This window comes from Pezoporus occidentalis, unplaced genomic scaffold, assembly GCF_034315485.1.
Source record: "Pezoporus occidentalis ecotype Australia unplaced genomic scaffold, CSIRO_AGI_Poc_V1 ctg31, whole genome shotgun sequence".
NCBI classification, from domain to species: domain Eukaryota; kingdom Metazoa; phylum Chordata; class Aves; order Psittaciformes; family Psittacidae; genus Pezoporus; species Pezoporus occidentalis.
The window spans coordinates 6,404,719-6,422,482 of NW_026915052.1; the positions used below are offsets into that span (position 1 = coordinate 6,404,719).

At 44.1% G+C, this 17,764-nt stretch overlaps 1 protein-coding gene across 7 annotated transcripts in view; it reads right to left on the reverse strand.

The window, feature by feature from the left end:
- Positions 1–12,346: 12,346 nt before the first annotated feature.
- PTPRJ (protein tyrosine phosphatase receptor type J) overlaps positions 12,347–17,764 on the reverse strand; it is a 71,872-nt gene continuing 66,454 nt past the window's right edge. For all 7 annotated transcript variants that reach the window (XM_062628138.1, XM_062628137.1, XM_062628136.1 and 4 more), the window contains 3 exons: positions 17,098–17,258; positions 16,467–16,602; positions 12,347–15,664 (listed from right to left, as the gene is read on the reverse strand). In XM_062628138.1, coding sequence (XP_062484122.1) covers positions 15,506–15,664; positions 16,467–16,602; positions 17,098–17,258 — 456 coding nt within the window. In that variant the 3' untranslated portion in view covers positions 12,347–15,505. The remainder of the gene's footprint in view (positions 15,665–16,466; positions 16,603–17,097; positions 17,259–17,764) is intronic.

The window sequence follows — 17,764 nt, forward strand, 5'->3', positions numbered from 1 at the left end:
CAGGAGCACCCAGTAAAGATGAAAATCAGCATCAGAGTGCAGGCGAGCATTTTGCCCCAGACTAAGGATCTGCTCTCAAAAATTCAGCTTCCTCCTGCCTGTGCTGCTGCTATACACAGTCATCCTGCATGAAACCAACTTGCACTTGACTTGCCTGGCTAAAATAGGTGCACAGCTGTTCTGAACACAGACAAGGGTAAAGAAATCAGTCAAGCAGGTGCCTCATGCGCTGGGAAGCAATATAGCAACATCCAGAGCCATGAATTCACAGTGCTAGCGGGGGCACCACATCAGACCTAGCTTTGTAGGGGGCAGTGAGAATTACTGCTCAAACAACCTAGTGTTCACTTGAGGACACAGATGTTGTTTGTGGTGGGCAGTGTGGAGACCACTGAAATCTTACCTCTATTTTTTTATCTTCCAGAGCTGGACCTGCTGCAGTGGCAGCATGAAGCCATCCTGTCCTCAGAACTACGTGTTTTTCCTGGACTTCATTGCCCTTCAGGGGAGCCCTTGATTTCACCCTGCCAGTCCTACGGCAGCAGCAAGATATCCCAGCATGCAATAAGACTTTGCAAAGGTGGCAGCTGGAGCTGTCTGACATCAGGGGGCATCCAGGAAACCTTAGGTCTTGTCTTTAATAGGAAAAGCAAAGAAATCAGTCTCAGTATGTGTCAGCCAACCTTCAGTAAATCCTAAAGATGACAAGACAGTTCTTGCAGTTCTGCATGTTAGCAGGTCAGGAAAGGCCTGATAGGTCATCGCTTCTAAGTTAACAAGAAAGACCAGGCCTATGTCTGAAAATGTGTATTTTGACAGCAGCTGACCCATTTTGCTATGAAATCTTAATAGAAATGAGTTTTTTTTCTGCACACCATCTTACTCCCTGGCTGGCATTCACCTCTCCTTTGAGGTAAGAACTATTTGAATTTGTTCCCACAGAATTTTTGCTCCACGGTGCTTCATCTGCAAAGCTGACTCACCACCACATCTGAGGGCACTCCAGGATAAAGCCCACATTTCCAGCAGCATTTATTTGCCTCCTGACACAAGTGAAAAGCAAACACAATCTAATCTTCACCAGCAATGTTACATACACTCACCTGCATGTATTAGAGGACAAAGCTGTCTACAGTGCAGACGACCCCTTAAAAAGTTAAGACTTCGCAAAAAGCTACACCACACCTTGAAATGGAGGCCTTCTTAATAAAAAAAAAAAAGTTTTATACTAGAATAGGGTCAGCAAGACTGTCACTGACAATAACCACTTTTCCGTTTCACGTGCCATTGCCTTTAATCTCCTGTTTTGATATGGATGTGTTTTCTCTTATTTATGCAAAACAGTGCTACCTCTGATCTCTTCACAGGCTGACACTAGAGCCCTTTGGAGGACCACAGGCCAAACATCTTACCCCTAGAGCTCTGAGGCTGTGTTACACTGGAGGAGCTGGAAAAGAGGCTCCTGAAGAGCCATGGTGTGCTAAAATCAAGAAGCACAGAGGAACAGCCTCTGTTGAATTCAACAGCCTGGACTTCGTGCTCTTGGGAAGCTATGTGTGCAAGCATTTGCATGATCTCGGTTTTCCTTTGATGTAAATGGCATAGATCCACACCAGTTCACACAGGCTGAGAATCTTCCAGCTGGGGATCTGCTATCTTTGGAAAACTTGGGGTTTCATACTGTACACTGCCATACTGCCCATTCAATGGCGATTCACCACCCTTAAGGCAATTACATGCTGGGTGCCCCCTCAAAGTGGGTCTTGGTGCTAAGGGAAGAGCCTTGTTGAGTATTAGCTTAGTAAAAGAGTGTCTTGGCTGAAAAGAGGAGCTGGACACATACCGGAAGCAGCTATCTTAAAGAAATGAAGGGAAACATGACAAGCAAGTGAGGACCCCCTCATACCTTCGGGAGTAGGAGAGCACAAAGCCAGTAGCAGGCCAGGGCCCACACCAATGGCATAAAAAAGAGGGGGATGCAAAGCAGACCACCATAGCAGCCTGCCTCCAGGACCTTCTTCATTTTCATACAGCTGATAAAAGAAAACTCGGTCAGCCAGGCAGCTGTGCTGGTATCCCATCCCACTGGCAAGCATTGGGTTGTGCTGACAATGTGCACAACTGACATAGTCTGTCAGTTGTGCACATTGCCCTAGAAACCTGGTAAACAACTACATTTTCTCCTCCTGTGTATTTGGAGTGTGGTCAAACTGCACAGAGAGCTATTGACGCAGGTTTTGGCTTATTATTCATCATAAATTTTAGTTTCAGTGTTTAAATGCAGTAACGTAGAGCATTTTTTTAAGCTGCTTTCAACATATATTTGAGGTGGGTTTGGCTCTAATCAATTTGGAACAGGGCAGGGAGTTCAGAAATTTTCCTTTTCTCTCTCACATCCCTGTGTCCCACTTTACTTTTAAAGTGGTAAAGCCCATCTAGATTAAGGCACCAGGAGAAGGGAGACAAAGAAAAAAATCCAGCTGAATTAAAGACAGCTGACAGGGCATTTCACCATCACAGTCGTGTGCTCAAAGCTTTTCAGAAACCATAAAGTGAGTGGCCATGTAAATCAGTGAGTCATTGCAACAGCTGAAGGGGGAAAACCTTACAAAACCTTACCAAAACAAAAAAGACAAGAAAGCAGCAAAATTCTGTGCACCTGCTGAACCTGCTCACTGAGTTTCCATAACATGCTTGTGCTTTGCCTGGTCATAGCACATTCTTATTCTCTTTAGTGCAGTTATCCTTAGGATGGCTTTGTGAAGCAGGATATTACATCTGGGAAAGTTACATTACTTCCTTTCTACCAGGAGAGTCCAGTGGCTTGTAGGAAGCCCGCAACACCTTAAAGCACATCTTCGTGGTTATGGCTAAGGCTGTTAAAACTGCATTGGACTTCTCTGTAATGCAAGATCAAAAGCTGCTTCCCTCTTGCCCGTCTCTTCCAGCGCTTGAATACGCAGGTGCTTCTGCATGTCCTCAGAGAGGAGGTAGTGCAGTCTTTGCCTTTAAATGGCATTCTTCTGGTTTTATGTATTTTATGGGCTCAACATTTGCATGTGTGTTTTAATATGTATATTTTTTTATTTTTTCATCTAGATGACCTCAGTATTTAAAGAGAACATACTGAATTTTGGGGGACAGCTGTATTATACTCAACCCTTCACACCTACTTTGTGCACAAGTGACAGGAGGACACTGTCACTTTACATAGTTTTACCCTTTCTAGCAAGGAATGATGAAAGACCATGAATACGAAAAAGTAGTAAAACAATCAGAAGAACTCGGACAAGATTTTCACGTGGCTCAAGTCTAAGCAGTGCCTGCTTGAGGGACCTGTTCTGTCAACTCCAGAAACATGGAGAAATCCCAGTGCAATCAATTCACAATCCCACTCCACGTGCAGCCCATGTTGAACAAAAGGGATGAAGCCAGCTGTAGTTCTGTGTGTGTCAGAATAGCTGTACCAGCTACCTGTAGTGAACACCTTCTGTGCATGGTTTCCTGGGATCTGTCATGACAAATACCTAGCTTATTCATTAACACAGGAAAGTGTTGCAGGATGGCTCCAAGAGCAAGGCCATGGATCCTTAGAGGCCTCGTGCGAGCAAAGCTAAGTGTAGGCCTCGCACGTAACCGGAAACCGGACGTGGGAGGAGAATGTAAAGGAAGCCGTGTAGAACTAACCAATAGTGTTGTGACTGGTAGGCGTGGCTAACACCATGTGGACACAAGCGATGTGCGCCACGAATAAAGTAGAAGCTTGCTTATCACCCATAGTGGGTTGGCGTGTCTTGCTTCTCCTCGCCGCTAACAGGAAAGGAGACCTGAAGTGATTGGGGGGGGGGGGGGGGGGGCGGGGGGAAAGGGGCTGGGGTTTTATTTGCACACACGCACACTCTTAAATCAGTTTGCAGAATAGAGTCAATGCCTTCTGGTGGCAGCCTCATTACCGTCTGTAATGAATGTAACATTTTAAAATAAAAATAATTCATGCTGTAACAGCAAATACAGTTTGAAAGGAAGACAGCTGGGGATCAGGAAAGGCTAGAGTCAACATGGGCCTCTCTATTTCCATGGAATTACGAGCATTACCCTACCTGCCTTCACAGCAGCCACACTGCACAGCCCAAATGACTGGGTCAACTCTTAGCACAGGAAATGCTGCATCAGCTTCCCAAAGGGAAAAGTCCAGTACTATGCAAGGAGGGGATCTCCCGGGCAGGGAGCGTGCTGGACCAGGATGCAGCAGGAGCCAAATTACTTTTCAGCTCAGTTGCGGATCTCTGTCCCACTCTGGGCAGAACCCCGAACTGTGAGGGGGAGGGATCTGTATAAATAAATGAAAAATTTTAGCAAACAGCTGTTCTGGCATAAACACCTTTTCACATCCCATTTTATGCTTATTGAAGCAAACTTTACCCTTGCCTCCTCTGCTTTGCTTGGACTAATTTATCATGCATTATGTATGTTGCTCTCAGTGTTCAATTATTCATGAATCCCTCCATCCTTGCCCCATTTCCCCTTCCACTTGCATGAGGATCAATCAGCAGAATTCATCAACTCAAGCCCTTCATCACCAGCATCTCTCAGGGGTGTGAGCCTGCAGCATGGCTCAGTGCTGGGCACTGCTAATGTCTGCCACAAAAACCACAATCCTGCCTTCACTGACCAGTGTGCTTCAGACCTTGGGAAGGTGTCAGGGCACTGTATGAGACCAGGAGGCTGATGCATGGAAACGTTAGCCTCCTGCAGGCTCCCTAACATCCCCTCTGTGCCTCAGGGCTGGGTGACAGCCACAGGGCTGTGCCTGACCTGTCCCCAGCAATAGACTGGATGTGATGGCCAGGTCAGACAAGGAGCCATGTATGGTGGCAAGGAGAATGTCCACACTGGGTGCTGGTGCCCAAGTGCTGGCAGCCAGGGAGCTGTGGGGCAGCTGCTGTGAGGAGAGGGGGCAGCCAGTTCCAGCCGGTTCCTCAGCGGCCCCACCACAGGCACCCCCAGCCCGACGGCCAAGACGGCGATGCCAAAAGCACTCCAGAACGGTCACAACCTGCACATGCAGTGAGGAGCGAGGGAAGAGGGTGAGGAACAGCTCTGCCGGCAGCCAGGTGGTGCAGGATGAGGGGCAGGGGCAGCTTGGCTGCCAGAGCAGGGACCCCCCATCCTGCCACCCGGGAAGGTGTGAGGAGGAGCGAGGGTGGAGTGGGACCATCGTGGCTGGACACAGCTCCGGTCACCATCACCCTGCACTGCCCTGGGCACAGGAGCTGGGAATGAAGGAGCAAAGTTGAACATGGGGTAAAAACTGGTGGTGGGGGGGGGGGGGTGTGTTCCAATTTGTCTTTGCTTCTTGCTATCCAAACCTATTTTAATTTCCCCAAGCCTAGTCCGTTTTGCCCAGGATTGTGACTGGAAGGCTCTCTGACTGTCTTCATTTTTGCCCACCAGCTTTTTTATCATATTTTCTCCCCATCCTGTTGGGGGGTGGGGGTGAAAACAACTGGGTGGCGGCCTCCAGCCAGCTGAGGTCAAGCCACTGCATACTATTATTTACTAAACTTGTTCTTTTCTCTCCTGTTAGCTTTATGGCTGTCTTTCCACTGTTTAATCTTCTTTAGGTTTGCTTTGCATGTTTTTGTGGGCAACATGGACAGTTTCCCTGTGTGTTTTGCTTGTTCCAGCGCACTCAGGTTTCTCCACATCTCTGTATCTCAAGGTACATACCCGCAGGGTGGCAGGTACATCCTTGCTTCCACAGTAGGACCATCTCTGTGTTTAGTCCACTGTTTTCAAGACATTCTTATACATAAATCCATGGAATAAAATAGTATGTACAGCACAGTGGCTTTTCCTGTGAGCCAGTATCTTAAAAGATGTTCCCAACTACCAGTGCCACAGGACTCTTGCTTTAACTCACAAATCTGTCAACAGGATCATTCATGGGACATGAAGCCTTCCTTAGAAGAAAACCTTTGATGCCAGCCTGGTCCGAGTCAGCTCCCCAGCATGCAGGTCTATAAGCACAGCCAAACAGAGGAAAAGTGAGAAGCTATTACTGGCTTCTGTAATTTAAGTACCAGATACCACTGCCTGCATTTTATTCCAGCCCCTATTTCCAAACAGCCACACATAGATTCATGCTTAAAAAAAAACCCTTTCTCCTCTTTTTAGTAACAGTGATGTACTGCAGTGTAGAAGACATATAAATCTGTTGTCACCACTGTTGTGCTGGCCCAGCGCCCTCACCTGCACTGTACTGCAACTTCAGTTAGCACAGAGCACCTCAGTGTCACCAGTGAGTGCATCAAGTATAATGTGCTTTTTTTAACTTTTAAGGCTTCCTCTCCAGCTTGCACAATATTACTCACCAGATCTCCTGATTTCCTACATGCAAAAATTGAGCTCTTTGTTCTGAAGGCAGATGGCTTTCATCTGCTGCCAAAGGGGAATTCATCTGGGTGCCGTGAATTTCACCCTTTGAAATGAGGCATCCCCACTCCCATTAGCAGGCAGCAGGCCTGTGGCCGCATGCAGGATACCTGCCTGGTTTTGGTTTACGGTTTACCAGTGGGGCAGGGGGGATTCAAGGCAGCAGACATACTCAGGCTGCTCACAATCCCCAACTTGCAACTGAAACAATCAGCTTCCAGAGCATAGGGATTTGCTCAGGTATAGCAAGACCCTGCTCATGGTGAAGTTACTTAATAGGCATTTCATTTAACTGTATGACTTATTTTGGGTTTTCCCATGCATTGCAGTCACATTGTACTTTTCTGTGTTGTGGCTCTGCTTGGCACAGAGGGCCTGGGGCTGCTCTTCAGGACTGGTCCATGACAGAGAGACAGAGCCATGCCAGCAACTTTGCCGGGCTGACAAGGCACTACAGTGAAACGCTGCTCTGTTGTGTGACTTCTTGGGCTGGCCCTGCAGCTCCTTTTGCATAGCAAGAACCAGATCAAAGAGCCAGGTGCATCCTCAGATGACTGATACACCCCAAACATGTCTTCACCCACCCACATTCTTTAGCACTGGCACACCCCCTCAGCCTGGCCACCCTCATACCTGCTGCCTGTGACTTTACGCAGTTCTGATACTCACCTTATGTTTCAGTTACACTGTTGAGGTTATTTATTGATGTAATTAGTCAGTCATATGTGAATACCCCATATGTGAATACTGAGCCATCCTGACTAATACTGACACTTCAAAGGACTTGTGTCAGATTTGTCACCAAGAATTAAACTGTCTCCACCCAAGCAGACTGCGCTTCTGATGAAGAATATGCAGTTTGTGCCTGACTGTGGGCCAAGGAAAGCCATGATTTTATCACAATGCTGGCAGATATCCTAGGGAGCAGGGGAAGCTCACTTTGTTATGCTCAGCAGCTCCTGCCTTTCAATCATAGGAAATCATAATTTAACTACTAGCATGTAAGAACTTCCCTTACATGCCAACAAAGTTAAAAGACTACTGTCAGCTTGGAGCATGATGCCTTCCCTGTGGAGGCTGATGAGAGGCCCCACTCTAATCTCACCCTCCTGTTTGCCTGCTGGTTTCTAGTACAGTCTCAGCTTATTAAGATGTTATATTTGCTGCAAAGGAATAATTTAACTATGTGGAACTGCTTTATTTTCCCCCCTCTTGGTGGTGTGAAACATGAAGAGGCACCACAGCCTCAATTCTAGAAATATTTGCAGCATACACCTGCAGTGAAACACGCAGGTTTTCCCCACTGCAGCCCCTCAGCTCCAGCACAGTGAGAGTGCGCTCTGCTTCCCCCAGCCCATGGGACAGTGAGTCAGCCCCACAATGCAGCTGTGGAGGAAAATATCAGTTCATTTTGCCAATCCTTTTTGTGGTATTTCTTAAGTAATTTTGTGCCTTTGTTAATGATACCAACTTTTGCTGTCCAGGCTTTGAACTGCTCACACACAAACCCCTCCAATTTTATTTCCACTCCATCCAGTTTGCTGAAAGGAACTATGAACTTCGAACATTTTGCAAAACAGCCTTCAAATGTCTCCTAAAAATCTCCTATCTAAGAAGTCCAGAAAGTGGTAGACAATTGCAAATGCTGCTTTTAAGGGTAATCATTGTCATCATGCTGCGTCTTCTGCCTCACTCAGCCGCTGTTTATATCTCTTTCCTGCTTTTGGTCATATCATTGATTATAAACTCTCATCAAAGAAATGGTCCTTCCCTCCTCAGCAGCTCCCTCCCCAGCTCAGAGAGTAGCCACCTTGACTCCTCCAGCACCATCCTGCCTTTACCAAAATAAGCTAAACAGCAAAGTCCTTGAAAGTTGAAATGTTCACTCAGTGACAAGCCCAAACCTAGGAAAAATTGCAGTGCAGAGAAAGCAGCCTCTGCAGACTGTGGTGTGGGTGACTGTGTTTTCACATAGATTCTGGGTCTACCTATGAAAAGCTCTTACAACATATTGATCACTTTATATAATAAATTGGTCTGAGGTACTGCAGGAAAGCAAGGCCCTTCTCTGGGTCTTCCTCCGAGCATAATGAGGAGCGGCTGAGTGAACTGGGGCAGTTGTTTAGCCTGGAGAAGGGAAGGCTCAGGGGTGATCTTATCACTCTCTATAACTACCTAAAAGGTGGTTGCAGTGGGGTGGGGGGTCAGTCTCTTCTCCCAAGTAACAAGTGATAGGACAACAGGTAACAGCCTCAAGCTGTGATAGGGAAGGTTTAGACTGGGGTTTAGGAAAAATTTCTTCACCGATAGGGCAGTCAGGCATGGGCACAGGCTGCCCACAGAAGTGGTGAAATCACTGTCCCTGAAGTGTTCAAAAGCTGTTTATATGAAGCCCTCAGTGACATGGGTTAGTGGTGGTCTTGGCAGTCCTGGGTTAATGGTTGGGTTTGATGATCTTACAGGTCTTTTCCAACCTAGCTGATTCTATTCTATTTTGTTCAAAGAAAAAGATAATCAGTTTGACTGAGGCAATACTCTGGCTATGACTGCGTTCCCTCTCTCATCTGCTTTGCAAGGGTAAGGGAGCAGACACCAGATCACGTTCCACACGGGACTAAAATTGGTGCTTTCTATGGAATTCTCACTATTTCAGTCCTCTTGACTACAGAAGACATTTTAGAGAAACAAAAATGGAATATACTTTTAAATCCTGATTGAAACAGTCAACGTTCATCTTCAAATTGCTTTAAGAAAATATCTAAATAGTAAAAAAATAAAATGGAAAGAAATGCCAGAAATGCCCAAGAAAGATTTTTTTTCAGGTATTGTGGAACTGTTAGTCTTTGTTTGGTGGCATTGTTTAAAGGCAATGCTTTCCAAAAACCCTAAAAAGCTCATTTTCAATATACCAAGTGGCAACATCAAGTGACTTAGCAGAAATAACATGGCTCGTACTAATGTGCTGGCAGTGAGTCTGACAAATTAATATACTGATGGTCTCACTGCAGCTAACACTATGAAATTTATTTTGCTGGAACCTAGTCATTTTTTGAGATCATCATGCAGAGGAAAGACAATTCAATACCCTTAGACAGGGTTTATTATTAAATTAAAATGGTTTTAAGGGGTTGATTGATTGTTATTGTTCAGGATTTTCCCAGTATTTCATGGCTGGCCTCCAGAGCCCAGCTTTCCTCCAGCACATGCTTGCCTGGCCTGGCCTGTCATCCTTAGCACTGGGAGCATTGCTCAGGCCAGAGGCAGCAGCTGAGAGCAGTTCAGCCTGGTCAAACCTTTCTCAGAGCAGGTCATCCACAGGACCAGTGCTGAGAGATAAGCATGGGAAGTTTGGCTGTGAAGTGTCATTTCTAGTTCTGATTTATTCCTCATTCAAAGATAGAAGGGTTTGTAAGCAGCTGAGTGTTTGCAGATACATCTTCCAGTAGGTTAGAGCATTTGCTGAAGCTTTCTCACACACCCATCTCCATTGTAGCTGTGCTTGTTCAAAAATCTGTTGCTAAAGCTTTGCATTGAAATCTCGCTGTATTTCAGGCTGAAGATGGAAGATGCCAAAGTAACTCAGCAGATGTTGCTGGATGCTTTTAAAGGTGAATTTAAAACCTCCCCAAGGACCTGTGTAGAAAAAGGCACAGAAGAAGCATGGTTAGTGTTAGACACACACACATAAACAGATCCATTAACCAAATTAGCCTTTTAACTGTTATTCATATTGAGCAGTATGAGCAAGCGCATTGCTGTTTGCCATCTTTATTGATGCATCTGCACTGTGTTCAGCACTCCTATAAACCTGATATTGCTGGGAACAGCTGTGGAGCAGACTGGTAAGCTGGGAAACGAGCACACAGCCAGTAACGCTGAATAACCAGCTCCAGACTGGTCTCAGCCAGAGCCCTTGCACCTTGGACTACACATACCATCAGAAAACATCTAGACATCAGCAAGACTTAGGCATAAAAGCACTTCCTAAGAAAACAAAGGATTACCTGGCATTGCCAGGCTGCTGCTGAACTTAAGAGCTTCTGAAAAGTCATCTGATCAGGTGCACGGCACTCTACAGCTGCAGCAGACAGCCTTTCGAGGCACAGCAGCCTGGGCTGAACCACTGACATAGGCCAGAGCCAGAGGGGACATCAGGCAGGGCTGAGAAAACAGGCTTTGCACTGACAGCATAGGGAATGGGTAGGGGAAACAGCAGATGGAATGGAGAGAGGTTACCGTGCCCTGGTGTCATGGTTTAAGCCCCGCTGGCAACAAGAACCATGCAGCCATTCGCTCACTCCCCATCCCATTCCTCTCCCCTGCTCCCAGAGGGACTGGGAAGAGAATCGAAAGAATGTAACTCCCACAGGTTGAGATAAGAACAGTCCAGTAACTAAGGTATAACACAAATCACTGCTGCTACCACCAATAATAATAATGATAAGGGAAATAACAAGGGAAGAAAATACAACCACTCACCACCCGCCGACTGATACCCAGCCTGACCTCAGCAGTGATCTAGCCCTTCTAGGTAACTGCCTCTCAGTTTATATACTGGGCATGACGTGCTGTGGTATGGAATACCTCTTTGGTTAGTTTGGGTCAGGTGTCCTGTCTCTGCTTCCTCCTGGCTTCCCCTCCTCCTTGGCAGAGCATGAGACTCACAAAGTCCTTGGCCAGAGTAAATATTACTGAGCAGCAACTAAAAACATCAGTGTTATCAGTGCTGTTCCCAGGCTGAAAGTAAAAAACCAGCTACTAAGAAGGAGAAAAATGACTGCTGGGAAGGAAATGAAAAAGTGAGCAGGCTGGCAGGAAAACCATTCCCGGGAATAAACAATGGCATCATGTGCCATCTGAAGGCGTAAAGCAGAAATGAACATGCTGTATTTCTTTTCTGGAGGGACAGCAGTCATCTCTTGGGTACATACATAACTTAATCAGGGATAACATTAGATCAGCCTTTATCACAGATCCCAATTTCTTTCCAACAAGACATTCCCAGCACAAGAATCACCACAGCACAAAACTGCCAGACTAAATAAAACAAGGCAAACAAGTGTCCAGAAATCTCTCAGAGGATACATGTCTTCTTAACCATCCTGCCCTGCCCTGAAACCAGAGCAAAGACATGGCATAGTGTGTGAAGAGTGTTCTGTCCACAAATACACTAGCATTAAATCCAGAACACTGTTCCAAACAATCTGGCTTTTTCCCTACTCCCACTGGAAGATGGTGAAGTCAATCCCATCTCACCACAGAGTTTTTTCCAAAACCACAGTAGTTAACATGGAGGATCACAAGATTTTAGTGTCAGCACCCTGTGATGAACTGGAGAGCTGCTGAGTGCCAGTATCAACCCCCAGGCATGTGGTCCTCCTTGGAAGCAATTCAGATGGCAACCAGGAATGGAAACTGAGGATTTTAGCATAAACTGGCTTAAGTGAGGTAATCTGATATGCACCTACAGTCAGGTAATCTGTAATCAAGAAGCCAGCTGTAACATCACAAGGACACTTCTGCACCCCTTCTATGCCTCATTTCCTTCAAGGGATGAAATAGTCCTCTCTTGTTTTTTCTGGAAGTAAATGAGTCCTAGAAACACTGGTATTTCTCCAAGGCTATTTTAGTAAGTGGAAATCTTTTCATTGACTTTGAACAAAGGTATTGTTCCTTTAACTGGCACAAAGCTCTTCATTTAAACCACCTCAATAATAAATTAACACCCTTGAAGGGAGCCCGAGTGATGGTAATACATATCTGCCTCAAGTGCCACCCCAGGGGATAGAAGCCCACTTTGCTTACCCATTATAAAGCCCTTCTACATGAAATAGGTATTTTGGCAAATTAATTTTTATTCAAAAGGAGCTGAAAAGAAAACCCTGAGAAAGGAAAAACAAGACAGAAAGTACTCTAGGATGACAAATTTTAATTGTTACTTTTATATCTTTAAAAACAAATCAAACCATTAAAAACATTATAGACATGTGCTGAAATTTCCTGTACAACAAATATGAAAACAATAAAATTTGTACATCATTTCAAGATATTTGACAGTCACTTATTTGAAAAACATCAACATTTCCCTTCTTAAGCAGGCCCCAAATGGGAAAGAGAGAACAGAAACACAGGAAATGTAGTTGCCACACAGTGAAGCTTTCAGCCTGGAAAGTGGGTAGCTTTAGATAAAAAACAGTGAGAGAAAGCAGTGACCAAAGAGACAGACCTCAGCAGTTATACAGAGAACATCAGAAAGCAGGGGAAAAAGTATTTGCAGGAATTCAAGCCACCTAGGCCAAGACAGATCCACAAGGCAGTAGTAAAGCATTACCTGTAATCCTCTGCTGAGACATCCTATGAGGCACATCCTGCTTATTCATATCAACACTATGGCCACCTTTGTGATTACAACATTTTAAACCTTACCAACTTTTTCCTCCCATACATGGGATCAGCAGGTCATTTACATCTAACTTCAGTCTCTTCTCACAATAAGCCAGTTTTGGGAAAACATACATACACTGTTGTATTAAAAATTAATACTCATTAGACGATGATCCAAGTGAGAATCTGGTGCCTGCTTCCAACATCAAAACAATGAGACAGATACATTTGTTTTCTGCAAGAGTATCTGGGCAGTGGCTGTGGCAGAAACACACACCATTCTAGCTAGTTTTCTGATGTCCTACTGTAATATAATGCAAACACATGATCTAGCATAGGAGATTCATCTCCCTCTCTTCCATCCTATACACAAAGGCCTTCTGAAGCAAGAGAGTATTTGCCACCCTAAGGCAGCAACCTCTTGGCCAACCTGGATTAATGAATACTGGCTATGTGCTCTGCACAGATGTGCAGTAACCGAAAGATTGGGAGGAAAAAAAAAAGGGGCAGACTTTCCTCCCTCCCAGTTCCTTTGGAATGCTTCTGTTTGGTCCAAGTGGTTTATCTTTGTCACCTGAGAGCAGCTTAAGAAGAATGCCGAGTCAGAGATCCACTAGGTGGACTGCCAGCTTGGATGGAGTTGGGCAGGATCACTAACCTCGTGGTTTTGTTGGGGTTTTGTTTGGTTGTTTGTGGGTTTTTTAATTTATTTTTTAAAGGATTTCAAAGAAACAGAAAAAAAAAAAAAACAAAACACCAAACTAATTAAGAACCCACAAGTGGCTGCTACAAAAAAACCCAAAACAACCCCAAACAAAATACACACACACACACCCCGCCAACCTAACCCAAAACCAAAGCTGAAGTACACTGTGGTTTATCCTCCAGTTTTGCTCACACACAGAACACCACAATTTCACACCAGCTTGTAAAAAATTCCTCTGGTTAAAGTTACAGTTTGTGCATCAGAAATCCCACATTTTCCTTCAGCTTACAGTGGATTCTGTGAGGTCGCCAGGTGCCACTGTAATGCCACATATACTCCCAGTATCTGTAGCTCTTTCTGACAACTCTCCTAAAACAAAAGAACAAAACAAAACAAAACAAAAAAGCAGCAGAATTCCAGGGACTCTGGTTATTAAACCTTCATAAGATTTTCACCACTTTAGAGCTATTCTATAGCATCATTCATAAACTTCATATTCTTCTGCAATGCAGCCAGTGCAATGATCTGAAAACCAAAAACCACCCCCCACCACCAAGCTACTCAAGAAGTCCTTCATGGGCAATGCCGTTGTAAGTCTGACAGTTAGGTACCAGCAAAATAAATCCCATCTGATCCTTGACTTTTAAAATCGGGAACTAGGGGCTTTCTGCTTGCTTGATCTATTTTCAAAAGGACCAGTTAAACCAACAGCAGCAGTACATTGCAAATAATTATAAAACAATTACATTAGATAAATGAGATGCAGGCAGGTAAGATATGTCTCAGTTTTGAATGGCTAGAACAACCAAGAAATTTCTTTACAGCAGAATCTTGTGCCATTTGTTTTGGTAGAAACAGTAAAGCCAGTCAATTTGTTTGGGAGTGCTTGGACACTTGGAACCTTGGCTTTGACATTTTCACAGATTTATATATTTGAGGAAAAACAACAACAACAATAAAAAGACACCAACCTGAGTAAAACTCTATTAGAATAGAGTGATCATTATTCAGTAAATCATATATTGCACCTTTAAATAAATCATTATATATTGTATAAAAACAGGAATTCATCTGCCAGGAACAGGGATGAGCTATTTTGTCCTTCATACACACCCACATGCATCTCTGCACACACATTCACATATTCACTTGCTCAGGTTTTTTTACTATAGTTAAAGCTGGGAGTGACACACCACACTCCTTTTCCTCTAGCAGAGGCACTGAAACATTAAGGCAGGGGATAGTTGTGGTGAAATGCAACAACAAAGCTCACCTCCAAACTTTTGGAGAGTCCTGCCAACAGTGCAACTACAGTTAAGTTTGACACAGCCTTATTTAAAAATCTGTGTTCTCATTAAGAGTTTCAGTACAAAAATAGAATCTCTGCTGGTTTTTCTTTTTCTAGAGTATCAACTAGAAAAGGCACAATTTCCAAGTACAAATGTCCATTTGAAGGAGCTGTTTGTACTCCATTTTTAAATAAAAAGGAACACAGAGAAAAAAAAAAAAAAATCACAGAGGCACATACCTATTAGCTAAGTAACCAGATACAGTAGATAAAATACGTTCCTGAAACTTATAATTAAATATATTAAAACAGCCCACAAGCCTGGTGTCTCTAAATGAAATCATATGAAATTGTAATAAAAAGCTTGTGTTATTATTTTAATATTTAAATTCTAGTTCACTGTTCATTCTGCAAATGCTATTTCGCCTATCAGTACTGTTAAATTCCCAAGAAAAAGCAAGATTCCTCTGTTAACTTCAAATAGTTTTGCTTGGTTTTTTGTCTTTTTCAATACCAATCTGTGGCTCCTGCCAGCATTGTGTTTTTCCTCCTGCAGATCACAACTTCAAATGTGGACAGAACTGGAGAAGCCAGACACAAGACAGTGCACACAATCCCAGAGAACACGAGCAGAACATCTCCCTTTCCTCTGCGCAGGTAACGTCTCCTGGGGACACCACGTTCCTCCCAGGCTATGTGTGGTAGCCATTGGCCTTCCCGAAACCTGGCCCAGGTGTGACGTTTTCATAGATTGCCATTGCTGTCATGTTTTGGTAAATAAGATCAGTTTTCCTGTCTTTCAGGGATCTAATAATATCCATAACACACTGGTTTAGGAAGACATACTGGTCCTAATGGGAGGAAAAGAGAGGGTAATATATTTCTAGAAAATACCTGATTTTGGAAGTAATTCTGCTCTTGAATATAGGGTTTGGGTTTTGGATGCACTGCACCGAATGTTATCACAGAGTACTTTTTAGATGTTATATTTATATACATACACAGAAGTTTTTAAAAAATACGGCTGGAAAGGACTTCATGATGTCATCTGATCAACCCCCTGTAAAAAACTAGAATCAAGTTCACCATCATGCCTAACACCCTCTTAGAAGGTTGGAACTAGATGATCTTAAGGTCCTTTCCAACCCTAACTATTCCATGAGTCTATGATGGAGCTTTTACAGCCTTTTTCACATGCACTGAGTCAGTCCAGACACCTTTTTGGATCAAAGTGATCATTTCAGCAGGAGCACATGTGTTCGTGCAGAACACAAAAGAAAAGATGCACACCAAGACCACTTGACTCAAGATAGTTCTGGCTCACAGCTGTAAGGCTAAAACTCACATGAGTAGAACAAGCTGCAGAAAAAAAAAAAGCACCACATTTTTTTCAGGATTTGAGTCTTTCCAGTTGCAAACGCCAGTCCTACAAAGCACTCTGTAAAGAGACTGCTTGGACTTACTACGGCCCCTGGCTACAACTAATTTTGTGGAAGAGCTGAGGCAGGAAAGAAGGAAGTTAAATGAAGAAAAATTTCCGATTGCTCCTTAATATCTCACCTTCCTGCAATCCTAAGCTACATTTTGAGTCCACCCTTCCTGAACTATTAGGCCCATTTGAAAAACGTGCTGCTGGATGGAAGACAGCCTTACCTCAGTTTGCACCATTAAAGGCCGGTGCATGCGAAGATCATACACCACTCCGTACACATCCACTGTATTTTCCATTTCAATCTGCTGAATCAGGCGGTCAATGGCAATGAACGTCCCTGTCCTCCCAACACCAGCACTGCAATGACATGGGGAAGCCATTTACTGTTTTCTCACAACCACCTGCTCAATAGTAGCCCATTGAAAAGCCAGTAAGGCAGTAAGATGGTTTCTGTTATTTCAGTGGCACAGGTATTAAAAGTCTCTGCAGCCTGGAGGGGTAGTTCTTACCATCACCAAGAGGGAGGGAGGACATGCTTCCAGGCTTCCCAAGCTTGCACTTGCACAAGGTTGCATATAAAAACACTTGAAAAGGCAACTATTTCAGTTAAGTTTTCCAGGCTAGGAGAGATTGTCTATTCTAATGAAGTTTTGTATCAGGCACTTTTCTACCTGTGTAGTAGCACTGCTATGTTTCTGAAACACAGGGCAAAGGTTTTAATTTGGCAGGGTGAATTGCCCATGTCTTCAAGCAGAGACATATTTCTCTCTTTTTTTTTTTTAAATCACATTAGAAAAGAATTGTTCTTAAAAAAAGCCACAAGTGTGTCTATCACAAACACGTTCTTCTTACCTGCAGTGCACCAGAGTAGGAGATTCAATTGGATTTTGACTGCTGTACTCATGAACAAGGTGTCTAAAGCTGATGAGAAGCTCTGTAGTCTCTGGCACTCCATGATCTGGCCAGGAGGTAAAGTGGAACTGGCGCACTGTGTGGCCCTCTGCTGTGTTGGACTAGAGGAACACACATTAAAAAACAAGAAAACTGGCTTCAGAGGAGCACCAGTAGAGCTTCCTGACATATGTACTGGGCAAAGTTCATCCTTGTTAAAGAAGCCTATTACAGATTGCACAGTAATTCAATGATATTTCAGTTTCCCTCTTCCTTCTGCTCTGGTAGAGAATATTTTGAAATAGTTTTATTTCACTTTTCGCTTTACTCCAAGATCATCTGTACTGCATTACAATTGCTGAGAGGGAGCTAAGTGTTTTCAGTCCAGCAGATAGTACAAGTATCTGCATAAGCACACGTTTTGGTACAAGTCTGAGGGAAACACAAGCTGCAGGATCACTGAAGGATCACCAATCAGGAATTCCCATGAGTAGGCTGGATTTGCTGGCAGATAACATTCTGCCACTGGGAAGGTCTTACTGGCAATCAATCCCACCTCCAGATTTGTTACTAAAACACTGTTGTGAGAAGCCAGGGCTTATGAATAAATGCATGCACATCACAGGAA